This window comes from Danio rerio, chromosome 5 (genome assembly GCF_049306965.1).
Source record: "Danio rerio strain Tuebingen ecotype United States chromosome 5, GRCz12tu, whole genome shotgun sequence".
In the NCBI taxonomy this organism is placed as follows: Eukaryota; Metazoa; Chordata; class Actinopteri; order Cypriniformes; family Danionidae; genus Danio; species Danio rerio.
In genome coordinates this window covers 41,953,094-41,969,365 of record NC_133180.1, presented here as the reverse complement: position 1 = coordinate 41,969,365, position 16,272 = coordinate 41,953,094, and the positions used below count along the sequence as shown (strand labels likewise).

Genomic DNA, 16,272 nt, shown 5'->3' with positions numbered 1-16,272 from the left:
TTGCTTTGGAAGCAGTAGAATGATGCTCAAAGAGGCCAAAGGCATGGTGTTATTTTGAGCAAAAGCCTAGAGTAGCAATTTGATTGTGGTCTTTGTCTACAGCATATATTTAAATATGCCAGAAATGCGGTCTGCAAGTCCAAGAGTTTAAACTGCACCTTCACAATATCAACATCTGGCTGCCAGTTTCAACGTTCATCATCAGGTTACATTCCATAGGGTTAAGGTGAATAATAACCGAAAGGAAGTTTGCTTTTCTTTTCTGTCTGCTCACTGTGTGTGCATTGAATAATCTCAACCGCATTGATTCCGCCTCAGCTGAATGTCTGTATAAACAGCCAAACGGCGCATCTATAAAAGGCCCATAGGACTATTATTGGAACCATTTCCAGTTCATGAATTCTGTCAGTCAATGAAAACGGCTGGTATATAGGCAGTTTTCTTTGTTGTCATACTTACGCCAGTTTCTGTTCGTATTGTGGTTGCGTAGCAAATGAGCCATGACTTCAGTGCTTTAACATGAGTTCATGCCTGCAGACTCTCTTTGTAATGGCGTTTCTATTTATTTTCTTTCTGATTAGGTGGATGTCTGTGGCGCCTGAGAATCAGGATAGATCTTGACTCCCAGTGATCTGCTATTTTCCACTTTAATGGTTTTGGAAATCAGATTTGGCGCACACCAAGAAGACCCGCTAATGGCACACGTTCTCTTGTTACCCCTCAACTCGTAAACCTGGCCTACTTCCTCAGTCTCCACACTGTCCTTTTGGATGACATCATGGGCCTCTGTGGTGTAGGAGTATCATCGCTGGATGCCAGCGCTCTGGGCCTGAAGTCTGTGAGGTCATGGTGTCCTTTCAAGAGAAACGTGAAGCCGTTTTAATGCATCTGATTACAGTTGCCACTGGAGGGCCTTGACTCAACATGCGGGGGTGGCCCAGACAGGCCCAGGAGCAGCAGCTAAGATGCCTATCACCCAAGAAAATGCCCTGAGCCATCTCCTCCTGCTGGAGAATTGGCTTAGGGCTCGAGAAGAGGACAGAGATGAGGGTGATGTACTTCGGATGAGCACAGTTTGCAAGCCTGCCATCCGTAAACTTGTGGAATACATCCAGCTAAACTTTACTGAAGTTGAGAGTCCTTTGTACAGCATTAACCCACTTAGAGAGGAAATTGATGCAGAGGTAAAGGCGGTCTGTCTGAACAAGTCTGAGGAAGATGGACCAGAGTTTGGACTCAGCTTTGGAAATATTCCAATATTTGGAGACCCCGAAGGGAAGAAGAAGGGGGTCAGGAGAAGGCGCAGGAAGGGTGATAAAGGCCCTGTGCTGGATGTTGGGTGTATTTGGGTGACTGAAGTGAAAAAGAACAGTCCAGCGGCCCGTTGTGGAGATATTAAGCTGCGGGATGAGCTGCTGTCACTGAACGGACAGCTGATGGTTGGGGTTGACGTCACCGGAGCCAGGTAAGAAATCTGCATTGGTCATATCTGCATTTGTCAAACTTTTTTGTTTTTTTTGGTTGATTTTAGCCAAACTTGTTTTAGCTTGAGCTTTAAGTTAGTGTCTCTTTAAAAATTGGTTTGTTGGTAAGGTATATAGTATTTTTTTCAGAATTTTTACCCAAGTCTGTTGATTTGTTCTTTTTTTTTTTTTTTTTTTTTTTTTTTTTGAAAAAGTGAAACGTGCACTAAATCTGTCCCTCTTTTTTCATTATGTGAAGTTATTTGAGTGTACTTGGACATCTTGTACTTGTACATCCAGACAGTGACTGTGTTTACATGGACATCAGTAATCAAATTATTTGCCAAATTCGTAATTGCAGTTTGGCACTTTCATTCAGGAACACTTCGTGCATGCCCCCTGTGACAAAGGAGATATTTGATTCAAGGAACTGCTGGAAGAGTGTAGTTTTAATGCAATGTTTGATACCGCATGGCGAATTGGGAGAAAAAGAAACCCTCCGCATTTCTCTGTAACTTAGATGCACTCGGTAGGTAGCTTCAGAAAGCTGTGTGTGTAAAGACTATCCTGTCACAAAATGTGGTGAAAATACTACACGATGGTAACAGTTTGATTGCGGTGTTTACATGTTTATACTCAGAGAGCCGCATATACAGCGGATCTTTCAGCCCATAATATTGTAGCAATATTAAAGTACTGTAAACTGTAACTAAGTATTTTTGACTCAGGTCTGTCTTTAAACATTGATAGAATACTGCTGATGATACGAACTAACTTTGCCATCTGAATAAACAAACAAAGACCATTGATCGCTTACCAAATCTGTAGAGACAGGACAATCAACACCAACTGGAGCCGCGTCTTTTTAAAAAGAAGACGAGCAGCAAATTGGGATTTCATCATTTCCACATGTAAAAAGCTCTCGGGTAAAAAATGTTGTCGCGTGCACTGTATTCGATACGTGATTCCAGCTGCGCTCTTATAGCGGGAAATGAATACAGAACCTTCATTGCAGCAAATTTATAAATGCATTGCTGACTATCTCCAAACCATTCTTCTTCTTCCACACAACAGTAAAAACAGTCTTCGAAGCTATCGTGCATATTAATGAAGTTGCGCCTCATACACAAGAGCACGCTGATTGGTTTGAACCAAGTCTTTCTCATTAATTAATGTTGCACACTCAGAGATGTCATGATATACTCCCAGGTACAGACATCTACTCTCCACGCTGGAATACACGCAAGAATCTAATCACTGTGATGCAGCTTCAAAAATTTGTTTCAAACCGGAAGAACAAATTTGCTCGAAATAAATAAAAAAAAATTTTTTTTTTTCTTCACTTTTTAGTGTTATATATGTGTTTTAACAGTGTTAGTTAACAGCGACCAACACGCCAAACTGTTTTGAATCAACTAAATTGCAACTGGAGGATGTACTAATTGTAGTTGTTCATTTTTGTTGATTGCTGTGGCTTTCATGAGGAGCTAATTTAGTTCCTTCAAAAGGCTCGCATATAACAAAAATGATTTCCCAGTTCTGTGATGCAAATACTGTAGGAACTGTACAAACCTTGAAAATGCAAATCCTTTTAAATGTGTATGAGTTTGGGCTATGCTTTTATGGCTATGACCAGTATTGGATATATGGTTTTCTGAGTGCACAGAGAGTCATATCACATTATGTAAGTGTTAAACAAAAGCCCCTTACACACATACAGACCTTTCCGGAAAATGTATGTGTGAACAGGTCCTTTTTGAAAATACCGGTAAATTCGTTCTGGCTATTTTCCGGAAAGAGAAGTTGTAACATTACCGGCAATTTGCCGGAATGCTGCGCTGTGTGAACGCAGAAGTAAGATTTCCGTAATAAGCGCGTGCACGTCTAGAACGTGCTGACGTAAGACTTCTGCTTTAGCCAATCACAACAGTCAGACGCATTTACGTCCGCGCGGTTTGTGAGAATAAAAGCCTTTGAATATTTTTCCAGACACATTTAGCAGCTAGAAGTTAGTCAGATAACGTTTATATGTTCTTCTTAATGCCAACTGTGTAAATAATCATCGATGAGATGCTTATGATAAGCCGTTGTTTGTTTACCTTCAAGCTTTGCATGTGCCCATGAAACAGCCTGTGAGCGCCTGCACACGCACATTTTATGAACATCTCAACATGCGAATGTGATCCTGTGAAAGTTGTTTACAATATTGATCATCAAAAGAGTTTGTAATTTAGTCAAATGTTTACAAATACAAGCGCAGCCGTTTAAAGCTCATTTGTGGTGAATGATGTCAGAATTTACCGGTTTTTGGAATGGATGTGTGAATGCTCTTTTCCGGAAAAATTCCGTAACGTCCTCGCCTGTGTGAACAGCGCTTTTTTGTATATACCGGTAAAGTCGTTCCGGAAATTTTCCGGATATTTACCGGTATCACTGTGTGAAAGGGGCTATTGTTGTCTTTTGGTCAGCTGTCAAATTTCTATATGTTATGTCAAATGCACACACACACACAAAAAAAGTTCTTATAATGTTGTTGGTTATGTGTATGTAAACAAATAGGGAAAAAATAAGAAATATTTTTGATCTGAGAAAAATGAGCAACTCTGACATGGTAACAACATACTATTAATGCAATTATTTAAATTTGAGAAATTGTGACATGATAAAATAAAATCGAGTAGAACAGAATAGAATAGAGGCATCACGGTGGTGCAGTGGGTAGCTACAGTAGATCGCCTCAAAGCAAAAAGGTCACTGGTTTGAGATTCGGCTGGGTCAGTTGGCATTTCTGTGTGGAGTTTGCATGTTCTCCCCATGTTTGTATAGGTTTACTCCGGGTGCTCTGGTTACCCCCACAGTCCAAAGACATCCGGTGCAGGTGAAATTGAATAAACTAATTTGGCCGTAGTGTATAAGTGTAAATGGTTGTGTATGGATGTTTCCAAGTACTGGGTTGCAGCTGAAAAGGCATCCGCTACGTAAAACATATGCTGGATAAGTTGGCGATTCATTCCACTGTGGCGACCCCAGATTAATAAAGGCACTAACCGAAAAGAAAATGCATGAATGAATGAGAATATAATAGCAAATATAGAATACATTTTTCGGAGTGAACTTTGTCTGCTTTGTAAATTTGCAGATGTTTTTATGCTTAAAAAGCAAAGTTACACACCATTTTAGGTCAAAAAGGATTTAACTGACAAAAAGGTTTGGGAATCTCTGGTTTGAGACATCAGAATTTTCCAACTGATTAGGCACATTTGGGAATGATGTCACTGGTCTGCAAACAGAAGAAGAAAAAGCAGACGGCCAAGTAAAAATAGCCAAGAGAAGTCTCAGTGAGTGAAATGAGTGGAAACCTTTTCAAAAATATCTACATTATACAACTTCAGTCAGTGTGGTTTTAGTGGTTTTTAATGATGGTATATTGTATTGAATTTGTAAAGTGTAGTATTAGTGTTGTCACAATTACTTGTTTCATTGTAAACCACTGTAAATTTTCTGATGGTTTTTATTACTGTTTCTTCATTGATTATCTGATTTTTTGAACTCACAGTAAATTCTGTAACATTGCAATTACCTTCTATGTAAGCGCTTGTTTATAGACTGTTAATAAATATATTTTATTGTGTATTCCTTGCATTTAAAGTCCCCAAGAAATCCAAACCAACCAGATCCTGTGCAAGCCATTAAGAAAAGAAACGGTTTAGTCTTCTAATCTTTAATTCAAATCTGAAAAAGCACTTTCGTTTTTTTTTTCAGTTAATTTGTCAGATCACAGAATTGGGCATGGCTAACATACTTAACCACGCTGCTCCAAACACGCTGACAACAAACAGAAATGGCGAGCAGGAGGAGACTGTTAGGTTGTAAAAACTCTCCCCAAATCCAAAACAAACCACGCCCACTATTTGCTCATTTAATGTTCAGTTTCTCTAGGAACTGCATCACAATATAAAAAAAAAATCATGGCCACAGCTTCCAGTTCATGGGATTTTAAAGTGTGTGGAGTACATTTTTTAGAATACTCTGCTGAAGCTTGAGGTTACAAAATTAAAACACAAGTCAAATAACGATATCAGTCAGAAAAATCACAATTACATATTTTTCTCAAATCACACAGCACTTTTTGGCTTTTATAAAACAGCTTGATGCAGATTTGTTTTTTAAAAACTAAGGTTGACGTGGCTCCCTGTGAGGTTATTTCCAAGTGCAGGTTTAGCAAACAACAAGAAAATCAAATCTTTCAAGACAAGACGCATTTTTGGTACATGAAATAATACAAACATAAGCAAACATCTAACATGCGCAGATTCTTGTGTTGTTTGCCACAAAAATTGCAAAAAGCTGCAGATTTTATTTGCTGTTTATTCATTTCAGATAAAAAAAAAAAACAGATGGAGCGTCTAATTTTTTTACATTTTAGGTCATATTACCAAAACCACAATTATTTCCAGGATAATTTGATCAATTTAATCATGATTTGAATTTTTTAATATCTTTATATAGTATAAAAGTTATAGTTTATCAAACCCCTTTCTATGTAGACATCCTCATCTGACTGCGCAGGAGCTTTTTGCTTAGGTGTCAGTATGTTTCACAGCTGGTCAGGGAGAACAGGGTCTCTTTTATGTTAGTGTAGCCGCGTCTATGTAGAGCGTGTCAGCGTGTGTCCGGGGGTTGCCTGTTTTTCCCCCAGAGCATGGTGCTTGGGTCGAGTCCAGCGGCTCTTTTCCTTGTTTGTTTCCTCATGTTGACAGCTCTGACAGACGGCTGCATGTGTCAGTGCTGTGGACAGTCTAGTGTCTGTCCATGTTTGGCCTCCATCTGGACCGGCTGACACTCTCAGCTTTCAATCAGACCACCAAATGTCTCCGTCTAACTAAAACAAAGGATGGACCTGCTTTTTTTGCCCTTTCCTTTCTTGGCACACAGGACTTTGGAAAATTTGTCACATTAGTACTTTGGTGTCTCAAGTTTGTCCCATGACTTTAAAAAACATGTAACATTTTTGCACATTTTTTTCTTTTTTTTCTTCAGTTTTTGCTTGTAATGTTGTTACTTTTAGATCTCCAGTTAAGTTTCAAACATGAATGTGATAATAAGAAATTAGACCAGCTAAGAACTGTTAGCTAAGAACAGGAAACTGAGGCTACCATTCGCCTAGGCTCACCAAAAATGCACAGTAGAAGATTGAAAAAACGTTGCCTGGTCTGCTGAGTCTCAATTTCTGCTGCAACATTCGGATAACAGGGTCAGAATTTGTCGTCAACAACATGAAAGCATGGATCCATCCTGCCTTGTATCAACGGTTCAGGCTGCTGGTGGTGGTGTAATGTTGTGGGGGATATTTTCTTGGCACACTTTGGGCCAATTAGTACCAACTAAACATTGTTTCAATGCTACAGCCTACTTATTGTAGGCTGTTGAGTATTGTTGTTGACCATGTCCATCCCTTTATGACCACAATCTTCTGATAGCTACTTCTAGCAGGATAACGCACCATGTCATAAAGCGTGAAGCATCTCACACTGGTTTCTTGAACATGACAATGAGTTTATTGTACTTAACTGGCCTTCGCAGTCACCAGTTCTCAATCCAATAGAGCAGGTTTAGGATGTGGTGGAACGGGAGATTTGCATCATTGATATGCAGCTGACAAAGCTGCAGCAACTGTGTGATGCTATCATGTCAATGTGAAAAAATGTAGGAGGAATATTTGCAGTACCTTGTTGAATCTATGCCATGAATGCAAAAGGGGGTCCAAGTCCAGCCCAACACTAGTAAGGTGTACCTAATAAAGTGATCAGTGAGTAAACTTTACATCCTTTAAAGTTCAAAAGCTTTATGTTGACATCCTAGAGATTTAAAAAATTTGAGAGCAGAAGAACTGTCATAAAATGTTAATTTGAAACTATTGAAGCCTACAAATTTAGACATTTACCTACAGCATGTCCAAAACGCATCCAGTACAATTAGCATTATGCTTCAGAATTCATGATAATGTCTTATATTTTATTTTTAGTCCTATACATTCCCATGATGAAGGCCACATCCTCTGAACGTTCTGTGAATTCTGTGGTCTCCCAGAGTTGACTTCATCCCTGTAACTTCAGCTCTATAATTAGGTGTTGTATTGTGTGACTGATAAATTATAGGAAGTTTTGCTGCACAGAATCTGCTTCGGGACAGCTGAGTCCTGTATACAGATGGACAGCAGGATGCAGAAAGGGAGGAGGTTCCTGGGAGTGGCACGTGGTTTGACCAAGAACTGAAGTTGTCTTCACAGACATATCATTTTCTCAAGCTAAAGAAAAGCTGTTGATGTTCTCTAGGAGAGAAACAACGGCTGTGTTTCTTCTTGTTATTGTGATATGAGAGTTCAGTCTGTTTCCTGTTGCTATAAGCTGCTTACCCTTTTAAGATCTGCAAAACAAATCAATGCTTCTGGCTTTTTGTTCGCAGATCTTTCTTTCTTTCTTTCTTTCTTTCTTTCTTTCTTTCTTTCTTTCTTTCTTTCTTTCTTTCTTTCTTTCTTTCTTTCTTTCTTTCTTTCTTTCTTTCTTTCTTTCTTTCTTTCTTTCTTTCTTTCTTTCTTTCTTTCTTTCTTTCTTTCTTTCTTTCTTTCTTTCTTTCTTTCGTGTAAGCTTGATGTATTCATTTGTGAAATAAATTAAATTACTTCTTGTTGAGAGTACATTAGTGTCCTCAGTACTGTTCTTATATAGCCTCTCTTGTACTAAGACCATGTGCACAGTTTTCACCACCTTCATTTAAAAAAAATCTCCATCCACATCAAAACTCAAAAATATGATGTACTGTGATGTACTGTCAATTACGATAAAAGCCTTGGAACCAGTCAGAATGTAGAAAGAAGTTTGAACGCTTGCGTCATAAAGCAAAAACTCATAAACTTTTATTAGTCAAATTACCACACTGTTATCTTGAAAATCTTCACCCTGCCCAGAGTTTTCAGAAGGTTCTGGTTTCAGTCAACTGATATGGCCAAACTGTGTAGAAAAAAAATTCCCATGTAAAGGCTAATTTATACTTTTCGGTATGACCCATGGCGCCTGCCTTGCGCTTAGTCCTGCTATTATACTTCTGCACGCTGTTTGTGTTGCTCTGCAATAACACTTCAGAAACACTAGCTGGCAGTAGTTTTTAATGTTCCTCTGTGTCGAGTTTCTTTGTTGGTGTTTTTTTTTTTTTGAACACTACCCTATTGTACATGTAGTTAAAACTCGCTCATTCAGGAGCGGGAACAGGCGGACATGCAACAACTTTAATCATAATTTAAGCACAAAACAAAAGGTTTCTAGGAGGTTCCATCTGGACCTCCTGGACTCGACACTTGTAAACACTCACTCCATCGGGCTCACGGCTCTTAGCACTGCCCATGCTCATCACTGGTACCAAACAGACCAATCACAGAGCTTGCATTACACGTCATTGCGACGTGTAATTACATTTGAAATACGCCAGAGCATACACATGCGTTAGATCTTTGTGTTGCTCTGCAATAACACTTTTGAAACGCTAGCTGGCAGTGAGGTTTTTTATGTTCGTCTGTGTCGAACTTCGCCAGTGTTTTGTTTTTTTCTGAACGCTACCTTAACGTATAAGTAGCTAAAAATCACTCATTCAGAGGAGGGAACTAGTAGACGTGCAACCGTTTTAATCATAAGGTAAACACAAAACAAATTCCATCTGGAGCTTCTTCATGGCAACTCGACACTTGTAAACACTCCATCGCGTTTGCAGCTCTCAGCACCGCCCACGCTTGTCAGCGATACCAAGCCGACCAATTACAGAGTTTTTGCGACTGTGTGAAGTCTGCACCAGAGCATACAATCTCAATATTTGAGATATTTTGAACATTTTAGTTATACTATTTGCTTGTTAAAATCATATATGGTGTTGGAAATACTTGCTTGTATATGCAGTATATATTTTTAAAATAGTCTGTGGTTGTACAACTGAAGTAAAATGAAAACAAAAATCACTGTTTAAACTACAGTCAGCAATAAAGAAAAGCTCCACAGTAAATCTCTACAGTGGTTTTATTTTATTAGTATTTCTAAGGGTACATTTACATGACACAAATTCCAACGTTTAACACTGAAGATGTCTCTTGATAAAAACGTGGATGTATTGTAAACATTACAGTTTAGTTTTAGTTTTTTAAATGTAATTTATTCCTGTTATGGCAAAAAATGTTATTAATGTTGAAAATGATTGGGTTGCTTAATATTTTTGTGGAAATACATGTCCATACATTATTACCTCAGGATTCTTAGCAATGTAAACAACAACAACAACATTCATTTAAAACAGAATGCTTTTGTCACATTAAATGCTGTTCTCTATGAAAAGTATTGGTAATTTCTAAACAGAATGCAATTCTATGTATAGTAACGGGGTGTTATATGCACACAGACATTTTATTTCAGCCAGTCCGCCTCAGAGCTTCCGGTATATTGTCTTTCCATAATAAAATTGCCATGTTTAAAGTCTGATTTCTTTAAAAATCAGAGATTTTTACTGTCTCATAGATGTATAAAGTGGGCCTCAGACCGGACAAGAAGTAAAACATTAAATTCTATTTCTCCCTGCCATGTCTTTAAAATATGTCAGTTTATTTTACCCCAGTATTGTTTTTGCCCCAGGGTTTGCTCTTCAGTGTTTGGAATTTCAGCAGAGAAAATTAAACCACACTGAATTGAACTAAACTGAACTTCAACTCTGAAAACTGGACTGACACAGTTTCAATTTCAGTTTACTAGAACTTCTATGTTAAGCTGCTTTGACACAATCTGCATTGTGAAGCATAAGAGAAATAAAGAATATTTGAAATTGAATATTTGAATTGGAGTTTCTTTGCTCGCCTGCTGGTCCTGACAGCACTAGTGGTTACACAGTATTTCATCTGATTTTAAAAGCTTGAAAAACTATTTAACTGAATGTATTGTAATTACATTACAACATCGATGCTGTAAAGGGAACCTTATGAAATTGAAAACAGTCACATTAAGCTTTCACCAGAAGTTTATCATTGGCTGAAAAACACTAGCTGTGCATGCAGCCCATTCCCATCTGTTGATGTAGCAACTCTGCTTCTAAACAAAGCCAGCTATAAGAACCCAGCACTATTAACCTAGAAATTCTTGCTAAACAAATATGCTTTGGACTGATGTCCATTCTTTACTAAAGACACCACAGACTAATTAAGACTAAAGGTCTGGCCTTAAATTAGCTGTTTCCTTCTTCCTCTCCTCACACAAACCATCGGTTAAATATCAGTTAAGTGAGGTTTATGAGTCTGCCTCCGGGTTCTGTTGGCTCATTACTGCATTACTCTGACTTCCTCTCTCAGGTAAAGCCTGAATCTGAGAGGAAACACTGAGGACTGTTGCAGTAACGCTGATGTGAAGTGGAGAGATGAGAATTGGACATGGTTCAAAAAGCAGTGGACCGAAGCCTTCAGACACACAAAAAAGAGACAGATGATGGAAACGTTAGTTCTCATCAAGTGCTTTTCATGTTAATGATTTCAGTGCAAGATTTCTGGGCTCAAATGTAGCTTGCCACAAAGAGCCTTGTCGGTTTAATGTGTCTTCTTGTAATTTCGGTCCCACTGTATATTTTTCCTTTAACAGCCTGGCCCAGCATCTGTCTGTGGGGAGAATGGAAAATAGCTCAGTGGCACGGCTCCAACCGGCCCATGCAAAGTGTTCTCCACGTGCTCAGCGAGAGACTATTGGAGTAAACGAGGTTAAGAATGATGCACTTAGGTTGGATTCTGTGCAACAAAGCAAATAGCTCTTTGCCTTGAAAGCTAGAATCAGCTGATTGCCGCTTCCATTTCAGTCTTAGCCTGGATTTAAAGGATTTTTGAAGAAACCACAAGCATCTGGGGGTCTAGAGCGGAGGTGCGAAGAAATAAAGAACCGCGCAGAATGAATTATGAGTCGTACATTTTCCCTCCACAACTGTTTTTACAGACATATACCGTGTCAAAGCGATTAACTGTATTAGACTCTCCATCTGTCCTATCAAAACCGCAATGAAACGTTACACATTTCAACTTACACGTCTGCCTAGTTACTGTCAGCGTAAAGATCAAAGCCTTTTAGTGTGTTTACTTTGAGTAAATTCTCAGATTCTCAAATTGGCAATTCTCCTCAGTGTGGTTTGTTAACTTGCCGCTTGGATGAATGAGAGAAAGGCTGCCATCTTTACCCTGGCATTAACCACGTCTGAGTTTGCACTTTTCTCATAAGCAAAAGAAAGCTTTGGCTGTTTGGTCTTCAGTGAAAAGATTGCTGCACTGTTCCCACAGTAATGGATACGAGTCCTTCAAATCAGGCACTGTGGTCTAGTTAAAACACACAATACAAGAATGTTTCTTGATTAAAAATAGCTTGTAATCATCATATCAAATGTTTTGTCCTCGTTTGTCTTCTTGTTTATAACCGAAGGACTTCCAAGGCTGTGGGGGGCGGAGAAAATATGCATTGGAAGGGCAAGAATGGCCATTAATTATTTTTAAAATGAAGGATATTCAATGCTTAATAGAAATTGCACTGTAAATTATATCCAGCACACTTTATGGAAATACCTGTGGTTTCTGAAAAAGTTGCCCATTTTCCTCAAAGGCCCCAAGACTTTTCCAGTTGTTTGTAATTTACTGGATACAAGTCATGTATTATATATGTATTCTTTTAATATTAGAACATCTGTATTGAGTGTTAACCTGATAAGTAGAATTATTAATTCAATTTCTTTCTCAAAAACAAATGTTTTGTTGCGTTTTTATGATTTAATGAATTTTTCAAGTTTGATTCCTCAATAAAAGTCAGTAAGTGTTAATAAAATAAGGAATACTCTAATTATTGGAGCTTATTTGAATACAATAAAGTACAATGCTTATTTTATTTATGACGCAGTGGCGCAGTAGGTAGTGCTGTTGCCTCACAGCAAGAAGGTCGCTGGTTCGAGCCTCAGCTGAGTCTGTTGGCATTTCTGTGTGGAGTTTGCATGTTCTCCCCGCGTTTGCGTGGGTTTCCTCTGGGTACTCCAAAGACATGCAGATAGGGGAATTGGGTAAGCTAAAATTGTTTGTGTGTAAATGTGAGTGCATGGATGTTTCCCAGTGATGGGAAGGGCATCCACTGTGTAAAAAAAAACATGCGCTGGATAAGTTGGCGGTTCATTCCGCTTTGGCGACCACAGATTAATAAAGACATTAAGCCAAAAAGAAAATGAATAAATCATTAAAATTTATTTATACAACACATTTAACACAACTGCCATTGGCCAAATTGCTACATAAACAACTACATTAAATCACTCAGAAAAAAAGAAGAAATTGTCTCAGAAAGCTACTAAAAATTAACAATTTGAATCAAGACTTAAAAGCATCCAGAGTTTGGGTCAATTTAATATATGTTAGAAAGGGGTTCTATAGTTAAAGGACAGCAACTGAAAAAGCCTAGACACCCTTAGATTTTGGATCCAAATCCCTCCCATTTTAAGGTCAACTGCAACGTGATGTAGGAGTGGGATTTTCCCGCCCACCAAATTGATTGGCAGCCGAGTATAAACATGTCTTCGTAGTAACTCGTATAACTCATCAGTCATCATCAAATTTGATCAAGGATGAGATTTACAAAAATGTTTTTAAACAGTGCATAATTGTAATGAATTACAGCGATTTTACTGTCTTTACTTTATTACCACAACCGCGTGTCAGTACAATTATAAAAGTAGATGCTTCAATCTTGGTTTGTGGATGTTAAATCAGGTTTATTTTGTACATTAACATAACATATCTCCATACAGCAGTGGATATTAACGGTCATATTTTGCCATGCAAAAACAATGCAAAGTTAAACACGTGCGCTGTGTGTGTATACATGAGCTTTGTAACCACATTGTGTGTGACTCATCATTGGAGAGAAGTTTAAATGATCTCCTCAACAAATACATCAAATAATCATTGGGAAAGTTCTTACTATAGTATTACTATAATACTGTAGTATTTCTCACAAAAGTTACGTGAGATCTGCTTCCTTCATTTCTGTCTCTGTGTTGTTTATCTGACATGCACACTCTGACTGGCATGTTGGATCGGTGGGTGGGTAGAACTAGCATTAAAGGCACAGGCAACAAAAACAGCTACACAGTGTTCAGAACTTCTGAAAGGTATAATAAATAATCTGATGGGTGTTTTGAGCTGAAACTTTACAGACACATTCTAGAGACACAAAAGACTCATCCTAAATCTTGAAAATAACCTTTTAATTAAGTTATAAATTCTACAGATAACCAGTTTAAGGAAGCCAACACTGGATTAATTCTCTCTCTTGTTTCTGAAACAGTCAAATGTCTGGCTGCAGCATTTGAAGGCGTGGTAGCTGTCCCTGAGAAATACTAATATAAAAAAGTCCTCATATTTACAGATGTGTCAACTAAACGTGTTGACATTCCAGTCACATGTCAGTCAAAGATTCTCTTGGGCAGTCTTTAAAACTGCAATGGAGATGCGATTGGCAATGGTCAGGTAATTCACAAACTTTTTTTAGTGTAGATTAAAATTTGGCTACTCTGATCCTAAAGGGTAACTTTCCTTTCGAGTTCGGCTCCAACTCTAACCAAACACACCTGCCTGCATTTTTAAGCAATCTTGAAGTAGGCTATATATTTTCAGGTGTGTTTGATTAGGGATGGAGCTAGACTCCAGGACAGTGGCAGTCCTAGACTGATGCTGCCTAAACCTGATGTGAAAACCGATTTATTTAAAAAAGTCTCATTCATGAACAGAATTAAGTCTAATTAACTTCCTATGTAATTTAAAAAAAACTTCATTTGTCTCAAAATTCCCCCCTAAAAATGCTGTTATGAGATTATGTTTAAACCATTCATCTGCTTTGCATAAACAGGAGTATTAGACTGAGTCTTGTGGAACCCCCTGATTTCTCTGCTCACAGATGGGGCAGAGGATTAGCTCTGTGCAATCCGGATATTCAGGTAATACTGTCTGGGTTGTGGAACGTACCATTTTGAAGCCCCACAAATTACATTCCACCATGTCTGGCACTGTGATTTTTCACTCATGCCCATAATGGCTTTTTTGTGGAAAGTTTTGTTTGGTTGACCATGTGCCTCTACACATTTAAGACGTTTTCACTGAAGAATTACAAAATTCAATTGTAAGTAAGTGAGTTTAGGTTCTATTTTAGATACTGAAAGGGTTTCTGTTCTTTAAACACTTCCACGTTTTTCTTTTATTTGAACCCCATAATCGATTTCATCTTAAACTTTGTTAGATTTTAGAATAGCTCAGAATTTGCACTGCGTTTAAAAGGTCTGTGATTTCTCAGGACACTTTAAAAGTCTGAAGTGAATAAAAGGTTAGTAATGTACCGTCACGTCTTAGTCCACCAGAGGGCAGTAGTACAATACTTTCCATAGTTGTTCCAGACAAAAATCTGCTTATTTGCATAATTGAAATAACCACCATGGACTATTGAATGAAATTAAATCAAACTGTGTAATTTGGCCTACAGTGTATTAGCATTTTTATTTATTGCTCTTTATTTCAGTAGTATACTGTAAAGACTTGTGTTTAAGATCAGTAACTTGCAATGTTACTTTTTGGAGAAGTTGTTTCCTCAACTGAACATAGCTGGTCACTTATGTTTTATTAAACTAAAAGCAAAAAAAAGAGGTTTGGTTGGAAAAAAAGTTACATAAAAGTTCAAATTAATTAATTAAATTTCCTGCAAGAGAGTGTTGATTAGTGTGAAAAAAGAAATAATCAATGTTTCTTATGTGCTGACAACAATACACTTATTACACAAGTTCACTTCATTAAACGTGCCCACATAGACATTACCTGTATGTTATAAAACTGCAAGTTATCTATCTATCTATCTATCTATCTATCTATCTATCTATCTATCTATCTATCTATCTATCTATCTATCTATCTATCTATCTATCTATCTATCTATTGATCATAACTTATAACTACATTTGATTGTAATGGAATAAAATAAACCTTTTGTAAAGTTGCATTGGAACAATAATTAATGTAAAAAACAATATACAGATAAACTTGAATTGAATTAATTTGTTATGGCACTCAATAATCAATTCAGACTTTACATAATGGAGTCCTCATATTTCATGATCAACTAAACGCTGGGTCTACCAACGAATAAATTTTTGCCATAGACCTTTGAAAATGTTTAAGACGTTTACATGTCAATCTTAATGTCGAAGTGTTGAGATTCAAAAATTAAGCTGCACAAAATGGACTGTGCTTGGTTTAACTTTTGGAGTAGATTTTAGACCTTTGTTTTTATAAGGATTTTAAGGGTTTTTTAACTTTATTAGGATAGGATAGGATAGGATAGGATAGGATAGTGGAGATTACAGAAATTTTTTTTAAAATAGTTAATTTACTTGCAAGAGCGTGTTGTTAGTCTGTGAACAGTTGAAGATTGGGTTCCAGAAAACCTGTATAAGCTGTTTTGACAGTTACAGATTAGAAAAGCAAAAAGGCAGGTAATAAAAGAACTATATCTCGCACAGAGAACCATTTCAACATAACAAGGTTTTTCAGACTCACAGCTTTAAATTGAACTGTTACTATGTGAAAATAGCCATTTAGTAGTGTATTATGTTGAGAGTTTAAAAAAAAAACTTTTAATTTCAGCCATTTTCCAGTCATAATATTCATTCATTCATTCATTTTCTTTTCGGTTTAGTCCCTTTATTAATCTGGGGTCGCCACAGCGGA

General features: G+C 37.5%; 1 protein-coding gene across 5 annotated transcripts in view; it reads left to right on the top strand.

Moving 5' to 3' along the window:
• pdzd2 (PDZ domain containing 2) overlaps positions 1-16,272 on the top strand; it is a 131,887-nt gene that overhangs the window by 23,915 nt on the left and 91,700 nt on the right. For all 5 annotated transcript variants that reach the window (XR_012406201.1, XR_012406204.1, XM_009301708.5 and 2 more), the window contains exon 2: positions 582-1,465. Coding sequence is in view for 3 of the 5 variants with exons in the window: in XM_009301708.5 (XP_009299983.2) it covers positions 966-1,465 (500 nt within the window). In the remaining 2 variants the exon portion in view is untranslated. The remainder of the gene's footprint in view (positions 1-581; positions 1,466-16,272) is intronic.